At 39.3% G+C, this 19,531-nt stretch overlaps 1 protein-coding gene across 1 annotated transcript; it reads right to left on the bottom strand.

Moving 5' to 3' along the window:
• Window positions 1-655: 655 nt before the first annotated feature.
• Window positions 656-1,177, bottom strand: LOC148779832 (uncharacterized). The gene has a single exon (XM_088850622.1). The coding sequence runs from the start codon at window positions 1,175-1,177 to the stop codon at window positions 656-658; it is 522 nt and encodes a 173-aa protein (XP_088706748.1).
• Window positions 1,178-19,531: the final 18,354 nt, after the last annotated feature.

Raw genomic sequence — 19,531 nt, 5'->3', positions numbered from 1 at the left:
ATCTCTTAACATATTTCCAACAGTCTTCAGCCATAGTAGTCTAGTCAGATCCTTATCTTCTGACTTTATGAGCTAGGAGTGTTGCCTCTGCGTGTCCTCTTTCGTTGTATAGTTCTTTGAGTACCATGTTGACCTCTGGTTGGTCAATACACCTTAAGAGGATTCCTTCAAAGGACTTCTTATAGAGGATGTTGTCTTTGATCAAGCAGTTGATTGAGAACCTTCTTAAGGCATCTCTGTCTCTCTATGAGGCTCCTTCGGGATACGTTCCATCTTTGAGTAAGAGTAATACATCATGATATCAGGGCTTAGCTTTGACTATCTGATTGGCCCTGAGGGTGAACACTTCTTCTTCCCTCTCTAATTCTTGATCTTCTTCTTCCAACTCCATCTTTGGAGGAGAAAGATTATTGTTGTATCTAATGTAGAATGGTTGGACACTCATTTGGGGAGGAATGATCACCATTGATGCAAGAGTGGCCAAGGTATCGGCGTACCAATTGTTTTCCCGAGTCTCATGTTGAAAGGTTACTCTTTTGAAGCATTTTGACAACTTTGCAACTGAGTCCTGGTAGAGCTGTAGCTTTTTGTCTCTAACCTTCCATTCTTTGTTGACTTGATTTATTACAAGAAAAGAGTCACCCATGACTCGTAATTATTCAATTTGGAGTTCACGGGCATTATCGCGACCAGCTACTAGGGCATCATATTCTTCAATGTTGCTTGAACAAGGAAAATTGAGCCTTACAGCAATTGGAAATATGAGTTTCTCTAGAGAGCTTAGGATGACTTCGATGCCAATGCCGTATTCATTCCTAGCCCCTTCAAAGTATAACTCCCCAGTGGGATCCTTAGTGACAAAGAGGTCCTCATCAGGGAAATCCGTTTTGTTGGGGACGCAGTCAGGTAAAGCATGCTTAGCTAAGTGATCGGCAATTGCTTGCCCCTTGACTAATTTTTGAGTAACATATTCGATATCAAATTCACTTAGGAGCATTCTCCATTTGGCTAATGATTCATTTAGAACACGTCTTTCTAGCAGGTGCTTGAGTGGATCCATCTTGTATATCAGCTTGATGGTATGAGAAAGCACATAATGCCTCAACTTTTGAGTTGCCCACACTAAGGTTAGACAATGTTTTTCCACATCTAAATATCGTATTTCATAGTCAACCATTGTCTTACCGATGTAATAGATGGCCTTCTCTTTTCTTTGGTCATTATATTGCCCTAACATCGCCCCCCATTGTCTTATCTGTCACAACAAGGTAAAGGATATGTTTGCTGGGATCAGGTGGACTCAAGATCGGTGGGTTAGAAAAGTACTCCCTTATACAGTCAAAGGCTTTTTGACATGTCTCATCCCGGATAAACGGGGTGTCCTTCTTTAAAAGATGATTGAATGAACCACATTTCTGAGGATTCAGCTTTAATTGGTGCTTTCAAAGTCGGTTAAATACTCTTTTCAAATTGGGGATGTGGGCATCCTGAGTTTTGGATTTGACGCCGATGTCATCCACATAATCTTCCATAATGTCATGCATCAAGTCATGAAATATAGCAGTCATGACCATCGGGTAGGTTGCTCCAGCATTTTTGAGATCGAAAGGCATGACTCTATAGCAATATGTCCCCCATTATGTGATGAAAGAAGTCTTTTTTGGCTCTTCTTTCGCCATGAGGATCTGATTGTAGCCAGAGAAGCCGTTCATGAAGGATAACATCTGGTGTCCAGTAGTGTTGTCAACTAGGGCATCTATATTTGGAAGAGGAAAGTCATCCTTAGAACATGCTTTGCTCAGGTCCCTATAGTCAATACAAACTCTGATTCTCTCATCTTGTTTAAGTACTACTAAGATATTGGCTAACCAATCCGGATTGTCCACAGGTAAGATGAACTTTGCCTTTAAAAGTTTGATCTTTTTTTATCTTCAAGTCCAAGCGGGATTTTGTCGACGTCGTTTCTGTTTGATGGCTTTTGCCCTTTCATGGAGTACAATACGGTGTCGTACCAATTTGGGATTTAAGCCAGGCATATCTTCATAAGACCATGCAAATATGTCAATGTATTCTTTTAAGAGGGAGATCTTCTTTCCTTGTTCTTCTGGTGATAGAGAGCATCAAATTCTTGTGATCTTCATATCTTTCTCAGTTTCTAGATTAATGTCTAAGGTCTCCTCGACAATAGCAGTAGGGCTACATCGAATCTTGTCTTAAACTGCTCAGTTTGGAACTTGAGTTCCTCAATGGGGCGTTCTTCATCTACCTTGAAGTTTTCATCGACAGGTGAGTCCTCATTTGTTTCATTTTCATTTTCTTCCGTGACTTCGTTTAAGTTTTTACTGGGTTTGTCAAGGGTCTGGACTGCATTTTTTACAAGTGAAAAGGTAATGGTGTTAGAGAGGCTTCATGCAGGATGCATGTTTTTTGGCACAGAGACTTGAAAGTGTCATTGTATCCCCTTAATGGATTCAATAGATAAGGGAGTAATGCTCTAATTTTCAGTAATTGCCCCAGTTTTCTTGGTAGCCGAGGACGTGGTAGCCACAATATGAGCTCCAAGTGTAAGCTGGGAAAGTTGTCATTCTAACAGCTCTTCTTCTAGAGGAATTATGATCTTTGGTTTTGGAAGAGATACTGTCTTTCGGTGGTCAAGACCATGAATTCCTGCAAGAATAAAACCTGGAGGCCAAGAAGATTTGAGTTTGCATTGAAGCTTAGAAAGTGTGCAACTCAACCCTCTTCGATCGTCAGTGTCTACTTTAGTATCAGGGGAATGAGTAATTGCCTTAGCAACACCTTGCCCATTTTTTCCAAGGCCAGAGCCTGAGTAGTACCCTAGAGCCAATAACATATTCTATGTTGTGGATGAACCGAAATCGTAATGGCTGTAACAAATTTAATTTCTCAGATAGTTCATGCATTTTATGAAGTATAGTGCAATTTTCCTTATATGTTAGAAGTGGGATCTCTTGGATTTTCAAGTTTTCAGAGAGTTTCTCTTTTACTGCTTTAATTGCATCGAAACATACGCGAGCCACTCCTTCAAAAGTTGGGAACTTCAGGCATTGATGCAAAGTGGAGGCCACAACAAGAGTTTCATGTAGCCATGGCTTACCAATGAGTAGATTGAAAGAAGGTTCAATGTCAATGATATAAAACCTCACTATTTGGACCACCGGCCCAATCTTAAGAGTGAGAGGGATGATCCCTAAGGTTTTTCTTTGAGCCCCATCATAGGTTGCAATTGAGATGTTTGAAACCTCAAGGTTTGTTTGTGATAACCCTACTCTTAGAATAGTTTTCAAGGGACAGATGTTCAAAGATGCCCCATTGTCAACCATCACTTTCCTGATTTCATAACCGCTCATGAAAACAGTGATATAAAGTGGATGGGTGTGAAAACAATCGAACCCCATAGGTATGTCATCATGAGTAAATTTAATGGGGGTTGGTGCCGTTAAAAGATTGATCATGTTGCTTAGCTCTTTGGGTCTAGTATGGGCAGTCAACTCAATATCTAAGTCATCTTGACCTCTAGACATGACTAGAAAAATATACAACAAAAAATCTTCTCTTTTTTTTTTTTTTCTTATCTTTGTTTTTTAGCTATCTAATAAAAAAAACAGGACAAAGATGCGTCTAAAAGAAAAATAATTTTTCTTTTAAAAAAAAAAGAGGATAATGTCAAGAAAATTATAAACTATACTGATAAGGTTTAACAACAAAATATAAGATAAAAAAAAAAAGATCCATTTCTAATCTAAATAGATAAAGTAGAGAAGGCCTATATCTATCCTTTTTTTTCTTTCTTTTTTTATTTTTTTTAAAAAAAAATTATCAAAAGAGATAAAGATTCTTCTTTTTTGTTTTGTTTTGTTTCTTGTTGTTTTTTTTTGAAAGAGATAAAGATGCTTCTAAAATATATGTATTCTAAAAAAATAAAGATGCACTTAAAAAAGATAGGTATGATCTAAAGAAGATAAAAGAGGATATGAAAAATATGATAAAGATGATATAGATGTAATCAAGATGAACCTAAATATGTTCTAGATGATAAAGATGATCTAAAAGATTATCTAAAAAGATGATCTAAAGATAAAGATAACCAAGATGAGTTCTAAAAGAAGATTATCTAACTAAAAGATAAAGATGAACTAAAAGATAGATCTAAAGATGATCTAAAAGATTGACTTAAAAGATGATCTAAAGATAAAGATGATCTTCAGCTAAAGATGATCAACATGGATATAAATGAAGATCTAAAGATAAAGATGATCAAGATGGATCTAAAAGAAAGATGATCTAAAGATTGAGAGAAATCTAAAAGATGATCTAAAGATTGAGAGGAAAAAGATCTTAAATTTTTTATGGAGAGAGAAAAACAAGATATAGAAAGATAAATCTAAAGAATTTTTTTTCTTTTTTTTGAAATCTACCATGTTTTTTTTTTAATATATATTTATATTTTTAGTTTTTCTGGAAAACTAAATATGAGAAAAAAAGAGGAAGCTTTTTTAAGTTTAAAATACAGATCTGAAGCTCAAGGTGCCCTACGGTGGGCGCCATACTGTTTACGCTCAGATCTGCGTCCATCTTCGTGATGAGATCTGATCAAATATTAGAAAGAACTATATTACTTTTTAAAATGTGGGGAAAGTGGGGTAGCTTCAATTATGGGATCAGAAAAATCCCCGATCTTTACAGATCCGATCTTTTTCTGAGTCCATTGGCAGCACCAGCTCCAAATCTTTGTTTTGACCTAAAAAACGCTTCTAAATTTAATTAAATATAAGGATGAAATAATTTTTAGAAAAGTAAAATAAAGCAGATAATTAAATGATAAAAAACAAACTAAATTAAGAAAAGAAAGATATACTTATCTCAAGGGACTCGATAGAGTTTCGGGCTTGGATCAGGCACTCTTCCGATTTACCCCACCATATCCTTTTTTGGATGCCTTTGCTTGCTGAAATTAGTGGATCTAATGTTCTTTTGACCTAGATCTAGGGTTCCTAAAGCAGGGGGGAACGTAGAGATTTTTAGGTAGGGTCCACCTAGGATTTTCTTGGGATTGGAGGAGAATTTCCTTAGTTTTTTAAAGGTTTTGGGATCTCCAGAGCTTGAATATGGCTTTTGAAATTTTCTCTACTTTTTTGAGATTTTTGGGAGTTTTTCATAAATTTTAGGAATTTTCTGAGGGTTTTTCCTATTTTTGGGTTATTTTTCTTATTTCGAGAATTTCTAAGGGATTTCTTTGTGGTTTTCTTCCCTCTGCTTTTTGGGTTATGAATGAGGGTATTTATAAAACTCCATTAGTGATTTTTCCTAATTTTTTTGGAGTCTTTTTGGATTTGTTTTTATTTATCTTGAAGTTTTATCCTTATCTAATTAAAGAAAACATGTTTATTGCATCATCAGATGCGTTGACAGCATCATCAACCCACAGGGACCAAATTGTCATTTGGTTTATCTTTTTATCCGTAGGTCTGATTTAGGTGATTCCTGGACCATTTGAAAGCTCTTGAGCTTAATTAAATTGAGTCTGGATTGCCTATAGTCTGCTAGGGTTTGTGTGGTCCTTTAGGACCAGAATCGAGGTTTCTAGGGTTCCCTTAGCCATAATTTCGAAGGGCATCTACGGAGCTTCAGGCTGGGGAGGTTAATTCTTTAACCCGAAGAGGTCAAGTGTTCAAACCCATCTAATTAATAGTCGACCCTCTTGATGAAAGGATCGGGAACACCTCAAAAGCTAAACAACTAGTAGGGGTCGCATATCGCAAGCCTAATAAAGAAATTCAAGGATCTGCAACCACTTACAATCTACCAGTCCATCTTAGGAAGATCCAGGCTCTAATCTTCTTCCTGGAGCTACTTGCCAATTCACCAGCACACAGAGCCCAGATCAAAAGGGTCCTCGCCAAAACACACATCCTAAGCAGCGCGCAGTCGAATGAGTTATGCAGGATGATCAACCAATTGATGGAACCAACGCCAATCATGTTCATGGATGATGACATCCCAACTAGCTTCAATCGATTCCATGTTTAACCTCTGCATATCACTATCTTCATGCAAGGGTATGAAATACGGAGAGTGCTTGTTGATAATGAGGTATCCTTAAACATATGGCCCATGAAAACAATGAAGCAAATACGCAAAAATTCGGATGACTTCGAGCCGTGTCAACTAACTAACGCCGCATACGATGGGACCAAACGACAAGCTGAAGGCATACTTCCTCTCACACTCAAGATCGGCCCTACCATCCAAGTGATAAAGTTTTATTTCTTGAACATAAAACCTTCATTCAACATGCTGCTAGGAAGACCGTGGCTGCATGAAATCTCGTGGTCACCTCTACGCTCCATCAATGCCTCAAATTTTTGACTAAAAACAGTGTCGTGAATGTATGTGTTGAACCTCCTGCTTTTATTAATCCTAGTATACATAATGAGAAGCTAGCTGTAGAGGTCGAGCTTTGAGAAATCCCACTCGCTTCCTTTGAGCAAGCTAATTGTGCTACCTTACCCCTAGAGGCCGGTGATCCTGTTCCTCAAATTTGGTAAACTTCCGCAACGATGAAAGAGATTATCCAATGTCAATATCAATACGGCTTTAGGTCCCTCGAGGCTTGGCATATGCTCTTCTCCCAAGGCTTCCAACTAGGCCAAGGCTTGGGGAGTCAAGGGCAAGGCTTAACGGAGGCAATTTCTGAATCACTCCAAGCCAAAACTGAAAAAGGGGATCGAAGAGGACTTAGGTGTTCTCTCACATTATTTCAAAGCCAGATGACGCCTTCAAGCTATCCAAGTTTTGTATCTGGAGGCATTTAAAGCCTCGATCCTCTCGATGCCCGTCCTTCAAAAAGGCCAAAGGTGATCCTTGAATCCCCAATAAGAAATAACTGGAAATTGAATACCTTTTTGCTGACCAGGAATTGAAGGTATGCACAATCGGCTCTAACACAGCCAGGCGTGCTCATCTGCCTATTCAAACCTGGGAACAGAATTAGTCGATCACTCCTCTATCTCGAGAATTGTTGGAAGCATTCTAGAGACACCTTAAAGTCTTGGTGCCAAAAAATAGATTGGCGCACAGTGGCCATCTAACCACCCTACGCGTCAAGTCCCCAACATTTCTCTCACGAGTCTCATAAGGGACACCTCTTGCGATGTTTCAAAATTTGTTGAAAATTCAAAACATAATAAAATTGATAATAATGAAAAAGAATTTTCAAAAACAGCGAACACTCAAGATAACCCAATAATGATGCACAATTCCCAAGACGATAAATTGAACAACCAAGACGAAGATCAAGAGAGCCAAGGGTCTGAAGAAATCCCTCAACTTGAGGAGTTCACTTCCCATGTTGAGCAATTCAAAACGAGGTTCGATGGTGACCCAATGGCTATCATCAAAGAGACGATTGACGTAAATCTAGGAACTGAGGACCCCAGGTTAACTAAGATTGGAACCTCCCTATCTCCTGAGGAGTGGGAAAATATGATTTCTTAAGGAATATCGCGATTTCTTCGCCTAGTCATATGATGATATGTCAGGGCTAGATCCCATATTGGTGCAACGTCACCTCATATTCAACGAAAGGGGCAAAGCCCGTAAGGCAGAACCTCCGACATCAAAAGACCCACCTCGAGCTCAAAATTAAGGAAGAAATCGACAAATTGCTCAAGGAGAAGTTCATTACCCCCGTCGAGTACTCAGAGTGGATGGTCAACATAGTAGTCATACGCAAGAAAGACGGGAGGATCCGAGTATGTGCTGACTACTGAGACCTCAACAAGGCATGTCCCAAAGATAATTTTTCATTACCAAACATAGATACCTTAGTCGACAACTCTGCAGGGCACGAGATGTTGTCATTCATGGATGGCTTCTCGGGTTACAACCAGATCCTCATGGCAGAAGAAGACTAGACCAAAACGTCATTCATAGTGCAATGGGGAACCTACTGCTACTATGTCATGCCTTTTGGTCTAAAAAATGTTAGGGCAACTTATCAGCGGGCAATGACTAGCATCGTTCACGACTTGATGCACACCATCATGAAAGACTATGTCAACGACATTTTGGTTAAATTGGAGATCAGGCCTGATCATCTCACTAACCTGAGAACCATTTTCGAAAGACTCCGAAAATATCAACTCAAACTCAATCCACATAAATGTGCCTTTAGAGTTGAATCCGGGAAATTACTAGGCTTTATAGCAAGCCAAAGGGACATTGAGGTGGACCCGTCAAAAATACGAGCCATCATTGAAATGTCTCCTCCCCGGAACATCAGAGAAATCCATGGGCTTCAAGGTCGCATACAAGCCATTAGGAGTTTTATTTCACAATTGGCAGATAAGTGCGCACCGTTTAATACGCTCCTTAAGAAAGACACCCCATTCATATGGGATAATGAATGCCAAGAAGTGTTTGGACAAATCAAGGAGTACCTCACAAAACCTCCCATCCTTTGTCGTCCGAGTCTAGATAAACCCCTATTCCTATACATATTTGTGAAATACAAGACCATGGGGGCAATGTTAGGACAATACGACGACCATGAAAAAGAACAAACGATATAATACATCAGTAAAAACCATGGTCGACTACAAGACAAGATACACAGATGCGAAGAAGCATTGCTTAACACTTGTGTGTTCCATGCAGAAATTAAGACAATATGTCTTATCTCATACAGTCAAGCTCATCCAAAAAATTGACCCACTCATGTACCTATTGGAGAGACCAGTCCTCAACAAACGTTTGGCGAAGTAGAGAATGCTATTGAGCGAGTTCGAGATCGAATATGTTAGTCAAAAATTGATCAAAGGACAAGCTATTGCTGACAACTTAGCTGAACACACACTGCCAGAAAACACTCCAGCCAACAATGATCTCCTTGATGAGAACCTCTTCACAATTGAGTATTCAAGTTGGGAGCTATACTTCAATGGTGCAAGGAATGAATATGGGTCAGGTATAAGAGTCATACTATGCTCACCCGAGAAGATTTTAATGCCAACAGCCATTAGATTGAATTTTCCATGTACCAATAACATTGCTGAATATGAAGCCTTGATAGCCGGGCTCGAGAACTCCATGGGAATGAAAATCCATCAAATACGAGTGATTGGTGACTCCTTACTCGTCAGAAACCAAGTTCAAGGGATTTGGAAGGTGAAAGAAGAAAAACTCAAACCCTATCATGAAAAGATGGGTTATATCCTAAAGTTCCACGATGTTCTGTCCCTGCTAAAAGATGGGTTATATCCTAAAGGAGCCATCAAAAAGGATAAAAAAGCCCTTCGAAGGTTTTCTATGGGATTTTTAGTAAGAGGTGATCTCTTGTTCAAGAAATCCTTCGATGGCATCATTCTACAGTGTCTCGATCTGTTAGAAATCGACCAAGTATTGACAGAGTTACACAATGAAGTAGGTCATTCTGGAGCAGCCGCCTTAGCTTAGAAAATCAGATGCCAAGGCTATTACTAGACCACCATGGCCGAAGATTGTTGGAAGTTAGTTAAGAGGTGTCCCAAATGTCAACTTTATGGAGACCTCATCCATGCACCGTCCATACCACTCAACTCAACACCGCCCGTATGGCCCTTTGCCATGTGGGGCCTTGATATCATCGGAATGATCTCACCAAAAGCCTCGAATAACCACCATTTTATATTAATGGCTACAGAGTACTTCACCAAATGGGTAGAGGCCGTATCATTGGTCCAGATTGAGGGACAACATGTTGTCCGTTTCATAGAGAACAACATTGTATTTAGATTTGGTGTTCCTGAGCTAATCGTTACTGATAATGGATCCAATTTCAAAAATGAAAAGGTCACTAAGGTGCACAAAAAGTTTGGGATCACATAGAAATTCTCCACACCTTACTACCCTCAAGAAAACGGACAAGCAGAGGACACAAATAAAGGACCTCTCATAATTATAGGCAAAATAATAGAAGGTGGCAAAGATTGACATGAAAAGCTGAAGGACACACTATGGGCCTACCAGACAACTGAGAAGACACTTACTGACATGAGCCCAAACTCATTGGTGTATGGTATGGAATCAGTGCTACCCATTGAAGTCGAGATACCATCTCTCCGAGTGCTTATTCATAAAAATTCAAATGAAGAACAAAAGATCGAAACACGAATTGCTGCCCTCATTACTTTGGATGAAAGACGACTACGAGCAACCCAAAATATCATTGCTTACCAGTGTAGAGTTGAGAGGGCATACTAAAGAAAAGTTGTTCCTCGATAGTTCAAAGAAGGGGACATGGTACTCGAGAATATCTTCCACACTCCTACAAATCCACACCCTTTAGGCAAGTTCAAATCTAATCGGGAGGGGTCATTCGTAGTTACTTCAGTGTACGCAGGCAATTCTTACAAGATAAAAAATCAAGAGGGGTACGAACTCAATGACCCTATCAATGCGATGTATCTCAGAAAATACTATCTGTAACAGGTTCAAAATAGTGATGAAAACCTAAAAACATACCACGAAGAAAAAAAAAAACAAAACAAAAAAATAAAAAAAATGGACGTGGTGAAAACTTGAAAAGGAATCATGGGTAAAAATAAATAAATAAAAACCTCCAAGAAGAAGCTTCCGATTCAAACACTCAAGTACAAATAATGCAAGTTCCAACAATACTGCATAACCAGACCCTAAGGATGAAGACTCCTCCTAAACCCTACAGGTTCCGAATAAAACCAACTCAGAAAGATGTGGGAAGGTGACATGAATGGAAGACCAAAGTGACTTCGACGAATTTGGGAAAAACGTCGAGACCTCTCCAAAATGAAAGCCCGGCAAGAATTAAGAAAACTCTTTATGGATCCGCAAAGCATAGGATGAAAACTCCAAAGGTAAAAGGACAACTTCGAGACTTATGAGTTTTCACGATCCACAAAGAAATCCTTCCATCATCTTTGGGTAAAAATTGATAGAGAAAATGACCTTCAAAGGGGCCATTGGTGGCAAACTGTAAGGCCCGTCCCTTTTAAGAGTACGTTTTCCATTTGACTTTTAAATAATTCATTTTCAAAAACAAAACCCTTTTAAAAAGGACTTCCTCCATCACTACAAGAGGTTAAACTGTTAGTCAATCTTGTCTCGTTTATGAAGCCAACTTCCTACGCTTATTATGAAGGCTCGAAACTAGCCAGGCACTCCATGGTTGTATGAGTATAACTACCAACTATCACATATCGGAGATGGGTGAACCTCACCAATGATAAAATTGGCTAGTCTGAGAGCATCTTTCTCTCTGCAGGATCCCCTGAGGCAAAATGGGGCAAGCTCATCCTTGTGTGTGTGTGTGTATGATGGTCCGATAACCGGAATTAGAGACAAAAAAACCTACAACTAGGGGCCTGAGTTTGTAAAAATTCAGTTTGAAAAGTGTGTGCAAAGAGAGTACCCTGCTACGCTTCGACAAATCAATTGCACACGTACAAGTTTAAAGACCCCCCAACAAGGGCAATAAAAATAAAAAAGGAGAGAGATCAAGGAGAACAGAAAATAAAATTTGGGTACCTTAAAATTTTAACTTTATTCATCTATTGAATATGAGCTTATTACATGCATTTATGCAAATTAAACTTGGTTCTACGACAAAAATTCCTACTAGCCTAACAAATTTCAAAAAAAATAAAACTACTGAAAAAAAAATATTTTGACTATTCGATCTTCGGCTTCAGATCAACATCCTTCTCCTTGAGTTCCGCCACCAAGGCCACCCAATGAGCCAATTGGATTTGGCTGATGTCAGATGTGTCCTCATTGGATTTGATTCGTTTATTTGAACAAGAGGCTCCATCTTCTCGATGAGGCACGAGATCCTGATCAGAAGTGGAAGACTTGACGCAAAGTCTCGAAGATCTAAGGCATAGTGGAAGAGGGCGGGCACGTTCCCACCAAGGATCATAGTTCGAAGTGGTTGTGGGCTTGTCTTGCTTAGCTAACTCCTCACTAAGAGAGGACTTCTTTCCCTACCACGACAAACCAGCCTTGACCAGAAGAGTGGAAGAATGTTGTCGAAGCGGAAAGATAGGGCAACAATCGACTGCCTCTCCTGGAGAAGTATAATTCTGAGTATGGCCAAACTGGCGAAGCAGCCTCTGAGGGAAATACCCCTCTGTTAAATGTTGCCCTGCCAGAATAAGACATGAATGCCCCATAGCAAGGAGAAACAGGGGCATGTTCTCAAAACCTCGGATCGCCCAATCAAAAGACGACAACTCTTCCAAATTCCTACGATAATGATTGACGTCATGAGGTCAGGTGGTATCATTGACATATGTCATTCCTAGAGTAGCAGAAAAAGCTGTCGTTGATTGAGGACGGCGAACAATAGCCATGTGTTCATAGGCCCAAATCTGAAGAAAGCAGGAGCCAAAAGCATCCCAAAAAGTCACATGACAAGAGCTCAAGACGCCGAAATCATTTGGGACAAATTGGTTTGGGTGGTGTCGCCCAGCCCAGACTGGGCGACACTAGGCGTGTCGTCTGGGTGACACTAGGCGTGTCGCCTGGGTGACACTAGCAGTGTTGCCCAACTGAGATTTTTCTATTTCATTTCGAGCTTTTTCCAGTTAATTCCTATTGCAAAAATATGTGTTCCAAAGTCAAAAACCAGACAAAAAACTGAGTTCCAGGGGCAAAATAAAATAAAATTATGTTAACTCTCAATAAATCAGTCACCTCGGGTGACCCGGTCATGTAGACCCTGGTAAATGCCTTCCAACACGGTTGGAACAATGGTGTAACCTGCTCATTCCCAGAAGGCATGGACTTAAGGAATAAGGGAACTACGAACCATCTTACGACCACTCGAAAAAAGAATGGAGCCTAACAACATTAAAAGAAAAATACGGATCTATTCGGCAGCTCAAGAATGCTCTCTATTCCGGACCAGCAACTCCATATCAACCCACTGACCATGTAAAGAATAAGCAGCCCCCAACAGTCGCGCACCCATGATAGAATGGTCGTTAGTGGTAGTAGAAGGTTGATACGCAATCCTGGCTAGGTTTAAGCTAGAAATCCTAGTGACTTCCTCCAAAGTTGGTGTTGTCTCGCCTGTACGAAGGAAGAAGGTGTTTGTTTGATAGTTGAACCTCTCAGCAAGAGCCTCAAGGAGTGGAAAGTTCACATGGCAAGCGGCCATGTTCAAGATGCCTATCATCGAAATTGAAGCCAGAAGGGCCATGAGCTCGGGCCACTGCCGAGAGGAAACAAACCAATCCCGAAACTAGGGTCCGATGATAGGAAAGCCATTGACACGTCGAGGGATTTCACCCGATCGAAGGCCTTGCGAAATATGGGAGAGCAGACCTTCAAGGAAGTGCCTAACCCTAGGAAAATGAGGGGAGGCCTCTTCCTCTCCTTCATTGCCTACCCGCTCAAAAACCTACCCCTTGCTCTTGGAGATCGCGTTGCCCTTCTTAGGAGCCATTAAAAGTCTTGGAGATCGCGTTGCCCTTCTTAGGAGCCATTAAAAGCCTTTGGGTGAGAGCAAGAAAAACTAGTAAGATTAGAGGGAAGATGATGAAGAAGGAAGGAGATGAAGATGGGAGGAAGAAATTGAGTTTGCAAGATGAGAGAAGAATGGGAAGGGGGATGATTTTAATAGAAAAAAAAGAAACCCGACGTAAAACACGTCCAGTGGTTATCTACTTTGGCCAATAGGGAGTTTAGATAACTCTAAAACCAAGAAAAATCATAAAAATAAATTTTGAGGGTTGGAGGTCTGGGTGACACGCCTGGGTCGCCCAGTTCCGTACTCAGACTTGGGCGACACCACCCGTGTCGCCCCGGCAACACTACCAGCGTTGCCCACATTTTTTTAAAAAAACGGTCCCCTCTCTCATCCTAGAATGTTCACAATATATATATATATATATATATATATATATATATATATATATATATATATATATATATATATATATATATATATATATATATATATATATATATATATATATATATATATATATATATATATATATATATATATATATATTGTATGGGGGACACAAGTAGTGTCACTCAGCCTGTGAGGCTGACACCACTGTTGTCTCCCAAATTTTATACCTTTTTCTCTCTTTTTCTTAATTCTCAGCATCTCATAAAAAAATAAAAATAAATTTTTTATGAGCCACACTAGGCTTGTCGCCCAGCCTATGAGGGTGACGACACCACTGGTGTCGCCTAAATCTTTTGTCCAAAATATTTTTCTTTATTCCACAATATTTCCACTTAATTTTTTTTTAAAAAAAATTTCGGTGGGCGACACTACTACTACTGCCTCAGCGACGCGCCTTTTCCTCAAATTTTCCCCGACTCGATTTTGGGGTCTTCCGAGGATTGTTCTTGGTGTTGTCATGTGTGTCATGTGTTTTACAACAATTTTTAAAAAATTTACTTAGTTGTTTTTAAAAAAAATATTCAAGCGCTCCTTGGTGGTATGAGCCTAAACTGGCAACCAATTTAAAAAAAAACGAAAAAAAAACATTCAAGTGCTCCTTGGTGGTATGAGCCTAAACTTCCAACCAATTTTCAAAAATTTAAAAAATAAAATAAAAATCAAAAAGAAAATGCACCTCGGTGGCATGAGCCTAAACTGTCAATCAAAGTCCAATTCAGAAAACGTCAAACTCGTGCGATGTAAAAGAGCCGAGGCAGGTACCGTCTAGCCCCGTATGACATGAAAGGTCAGGTGTATCCAGGGCACAACCAACCTGTTCAATGGAAAAATGTCAAACTCGTGCGACATAAAATGCCAAGACAGGTAGCATCTAGACCCTATGACATTAAAGGTCGGGTGTATCTAGTTCAACATCAAACTCGTGTGATGTAAAAGAGCTGAGACAGGTAACGTCTAGCCCCATATGACGCAAAAGGTCAGGTGTGTTCAGGGAACAACCACCCTATTCAACGAAAAACTTCTATCCCCGTATGATGTAAAAGAGTATTCTGTCTATCCCCGTATTGACGTAAAAGGGTCGGGTGTATGGTCCATCATTGTACGACGCTAAATTTCTTAGAGGGCTCTATGGTTGCAGGAGTTGAAACTGCTAACCAACCTTGTTTTTAAAAATATCTTTCCCTTTTCAAAATTTTCACCAAACATGTATCTTCCTATAGAGAGCCTTTTCCTATCCTTAGGAAACCCTAAGGAAATCAAGAAAATGCCAAGGTTAAAAATTTCAAATCGTAAAACCCTTGAAGTTAAGTGGCAGGGCTAGAAATTTCATGTCGAGGTTCAAGCTTGTATAACTCACAGACATCTCACGCTGAAAACCTTAAGAGGAAAAATGCCCTAGGTGGGTGAGCTCCGCGAGCGAAATGACTTGGAATGATAGTTGGTGTACCCTCTGACTACGTGGCCTCAGGAATAAATCTTTCATGTTCATCTGCTCCTCGAAGGACAAGGAACGCCATAGTGTCTACTTCTTTACCACTCACCTGTCCCTCGAAGGACTAGGAGTGCCAAAGAGGGGCAACTGTAGACACCCCATTTTAAATATGGTAAATTCTATAGTTTCTAAACCCTTAGAACCACATTATCCTAGTAAACCCAAATACATAGTTCACATAACCTACCCTATGACCCAGAACCAGTTTGCCTACCCAGAACCCTTTAGAAACCCAGTTTTGACCCAAATTTCTGTAAATTCCCTGTTTTACCAAAAAATCATTAAAAAGAGTAAAAAAAATTAGTTTTAACCCAAATTTTCTCTGAGAGCTTCACATGAGGCTGAGGAACACACTCAAAGTTTAAAATTTCAATTTTGACGAAGTTTAACTTGGGCAATACTAGCAGTGTCGCCCAGCCTAGACTAAGCGACACGCCTAGTGTCGACACCACCAGTGTCGCCTAGACCCTTTTGACCAAAATTTCTTTTTTTTTCCTTTTTGAAGTTTTTTACCCATTTTCTTAGGCGACACTTGGCGTGTTACCCAGATCAATACCCCTAAAAATGCTTTTTTTTTATGGGGATGTGTTTGTTACGTGAGTATATCATTCCCAGCTGATTTGACTCCTATAAAGCTTCTTTTCGTGGCCATTTGACAGGGGAGAAAGATTGAGACCTGAGAGAGTTTTAGAAACCCTAGAGATAGCTTCTGGAAACCCTAGCCTTCTGAGACCCTAACCCTGAAGCCTGGGAAAATCTAGACCGAGGGCACAAGAACCCTAAATCAGAACTAGACCTAGGGAACAACAACCCTAGATCTAACCCTTTACACCAGAGACTGGCTGGTCGACATCCGAATCAGAGAGGCAAAAGAGGACTGGTTTTGATACGGGCGAGCCCTAGAAGGCTCGAGAGTCCCGAGCCATCCGGCCCAGTTCAGTATTATTTTCCCTTCCATTTATTTCTTCTGCTCTATTATTTTTGGTTTATTTTGATCTGTTCTTTGGCATTAAAACTCGCATTTTGTAATGTCTTGGATCATGCTGGTCCTGCCACAGATCTGAGAGTAGATTTGATCGTTCTCGGGCAGATCTAGCCTCAGTTCCGAATTCGATTTGTCCTACTTTCTTTACGACTTTATTTCTTCCATTTCATCATTTTAAGGTGTCATATCAGAGCGATCTTCATTGTAAGATCCGTCAAATTTTGCACCATATATATATATATATATATATATATATATATATATATATATATATATATATATATATATTAATGATCCTATAAGACCCTCCCACACCCATGTGTGTAGATCCCAAAGGATCACTATTAAATTTGGCATAGATCTCTAGAAAAATTATCACATGGGAGTGGGACTTAACTTTTCTAGAGATTTGTGCCAAATTTAATGGTGATCCTTTGGGGTTGGGGTCCTACACACATGGGTATGGGAGGATCTCATAGGATCATTACTCACATATATATATATATATATATATATATATATATATATATATATATATATATATATATATATATATATATATATATATATATATTAATAACCTTGTATTTATGTTTTATAGAAATATTTGAGCGAATTTGGCCAAGAATGTGATGTTATCTGGTAAAGAACTTAATTGGAGTCTACGTCTGTTTTAAATATTTCAAAACACCCCTCCCTTTTTAACGATTCACAAACATTTCGGAATGTCCAGTAGAGAATAAGAGGTGAGGATGCCCCCTTTTATACTCTTTTAGACAATAGGGTTTCCTTGGGGATAACCACATTTATATTGATCCAGTCCAATTAATCGTAGGAGCCCTGTAGGGTGAGAGATCTCAACCTTTCATTCGTAAGATTAGCCATCATCATTTAAAAGATGATGTAGAACCTTATCCTTCAGTTTTCTAAATATTTATCCCATCAAAATAGTAGATAAGTAAAATACTAGATACAATGTGCATGGTCAAAACCTCTTTTTTTATTCATATCTCTTTTAGAGTTCCCAATCTCTTTGGACTAGAGCATATCTTATTTTCAATTTGAATTGCTTAAACAATATTTCAATATATTAGAACATATCTTAAAACAACATATCCAATAAATAGGACTTCCTCTTTAAGTGAGGTGTGCCACCATGTATACCATGGGTGGCCCCCATGCAAATCTCAAAGAGATAATGGTGGGCCCCACGAGCCCCTCCCCCCCCACTTCCCGATGCCCACATACACACATACATATTTAATTTTTAAAATTTATTTTGTATTTTTAGAATTTATGAAATAGAATTTTATTTTTCTCGGAATATTTAATATTGAAAATTGAATCTTTCTTAATTTTATAAATTCATTTTATAAAAATAAAATATCCAGAGATAATTAAAAATTCAAAAAAATATCTTAAAAATCAATTATAATCAAAATTAATATAGTCAAATAGTTTTGATGGGAATAGGATCCTTCTAAGTCTAGGAACTTCTAATTTATTTTGAAGCGCTTCTTCTACTATGGACTATAATCCACGCTTGCTTTCTCAAACTGGTCCAGCAGATTCTGTGACCCACAAACTACTGCAGAGGTTCATGATTTGGGGTACCAAAGTATGCCAATAGGCAAGGGGACATAATCACAGTTTATGGATTTTATGTTCTCCACTCAAAACGAACCTATTTCTCACAAAAAAACAGATGCAACCATAACTCTGTGGCACATAGGGGTAGTCTCTCTCACATTTGCTGCACCCTCATGAGGTTTTGCTTTCACACCACGACTATCATACACATATGCCGTGTGATGGTCCTATGATAAGGCTTCGTCTCTAGAGGCCAACATAGTCCCTTGGCTTAGGGGAAACTTCGACCTCATCAATGGATAACCCATAAAACCCTCATCGGTTTTATTTTCATGTCCAGGTAATAGGGCGTTTTAGAACTCGACTGGCCTAGCTCGTAAAACTTAGTCAGGGTATTGACAAATAGTATTTGCTTATCTTAGTCTCTTTGGATTATAATCTCTTGATCCCTCTGGACCACAATCTCTTGGTCCTTCAAGACCATAATCTCTTGGTCCCTCAGGGCCATACTCCCACGAGAGTTTTTTGATCCACTATATTAGCTATTGATTATATGCTCTTATAAGGCCTTTAATGGCCATAGAAATCCTTCAAGCGTAAGCTCATTGTGCTTCCTGAACTTTCTAGCTGACACTTATTTGGTGAGAATATCAGTTGTTTTTTTCTTCTCTAGATCACCTGAAGCTATGCAAGGTTTCGAAACATGAACAACGGAGTTTCCTAGGGTTATAGATTCATGATTTCGTACCACATTATACTTGATTCATATCAAACGCCTAATGTTCATGTCCCTAATCTTCGTAGTGGTGAAAAAGTATTCAGTCAATGGTAAATTTCCCTTCTAGAATTCTTCCCTTTTTTTTGTTTGTTATTGTAAGTAAATATGCCGTTAATCGCATGGTGAAGCAAGCTGGCATTTCACCTACTCTAAAGTACTTGAGGCCTCTAATGCAATTGTTGGCCAAAAATATCTTTCTAAGCCATTACTATAGGTGGACCAATTCATTAAATATTAGAAGACTTTGTATGTGAGATACTCTTATGAGTCATTGAGACATGGACATATTCCTTCAAATTAATTTATATGACATGAAGCTGTATCTCATCCAGATCTAATCCATTTACTTGTGTGCGAAAAATGAGAAATACGAACTGGTTCATTCCCCCATCTCTTATCTTATAACCAGGTATTTCAAGTACTAGTGCAAAACTAAAGTAGTGGTGAGAATGGAGAGCTAGTGAAACATGAACAATTGTTCACACAAAATCCATCTCAATGCTAGTGCAGGCAAAGGGCCGAGCCAGTCTCATTTCCCATACGGCCGGCCAAGTCCCGGCTTGGACTGGGCCAATGAGGCTATGGTCCTGGCTTGGCCCTGGACCATCCAGGCCAAGCCGGACCGAACCGAGCCAACCCTGACAAGTCTCGGCCCGTAATTCTTTTTTGGGTGGGACCGGGCTGACTGGCCTATTTACACCCTTACTCCACGGATGGACATTGTTG

This window comes from Amborella trichopoda, chromosome 11 (genome assembly GCF_054954075.1).
Source record: "Amborella trichopoda isolate Santa Cruz 75 chromosome 11, AtrichopodaSantaCruz75HAP2 v2.0, whole genome shotgun sequence".
Lineage (NCBI taxonomy): Eukaryota > Viridiplantae > Streptophyta > Magnoliopsida > Amborellales > Amborellaceae > Amborella > Amborella trichopoda.
This window is presented reverse-complemented; position numbering and strand designations above follow the sequence as displayed.

Coding starts and splice junctions, on each gene's coding strand:
- LOC148779832 (XM_088850622.1), bottom strand. CDS start 1,177: ATGGTTGACTATGAAATACGATATTTAGATGTGGAAAAACATTGTCTA.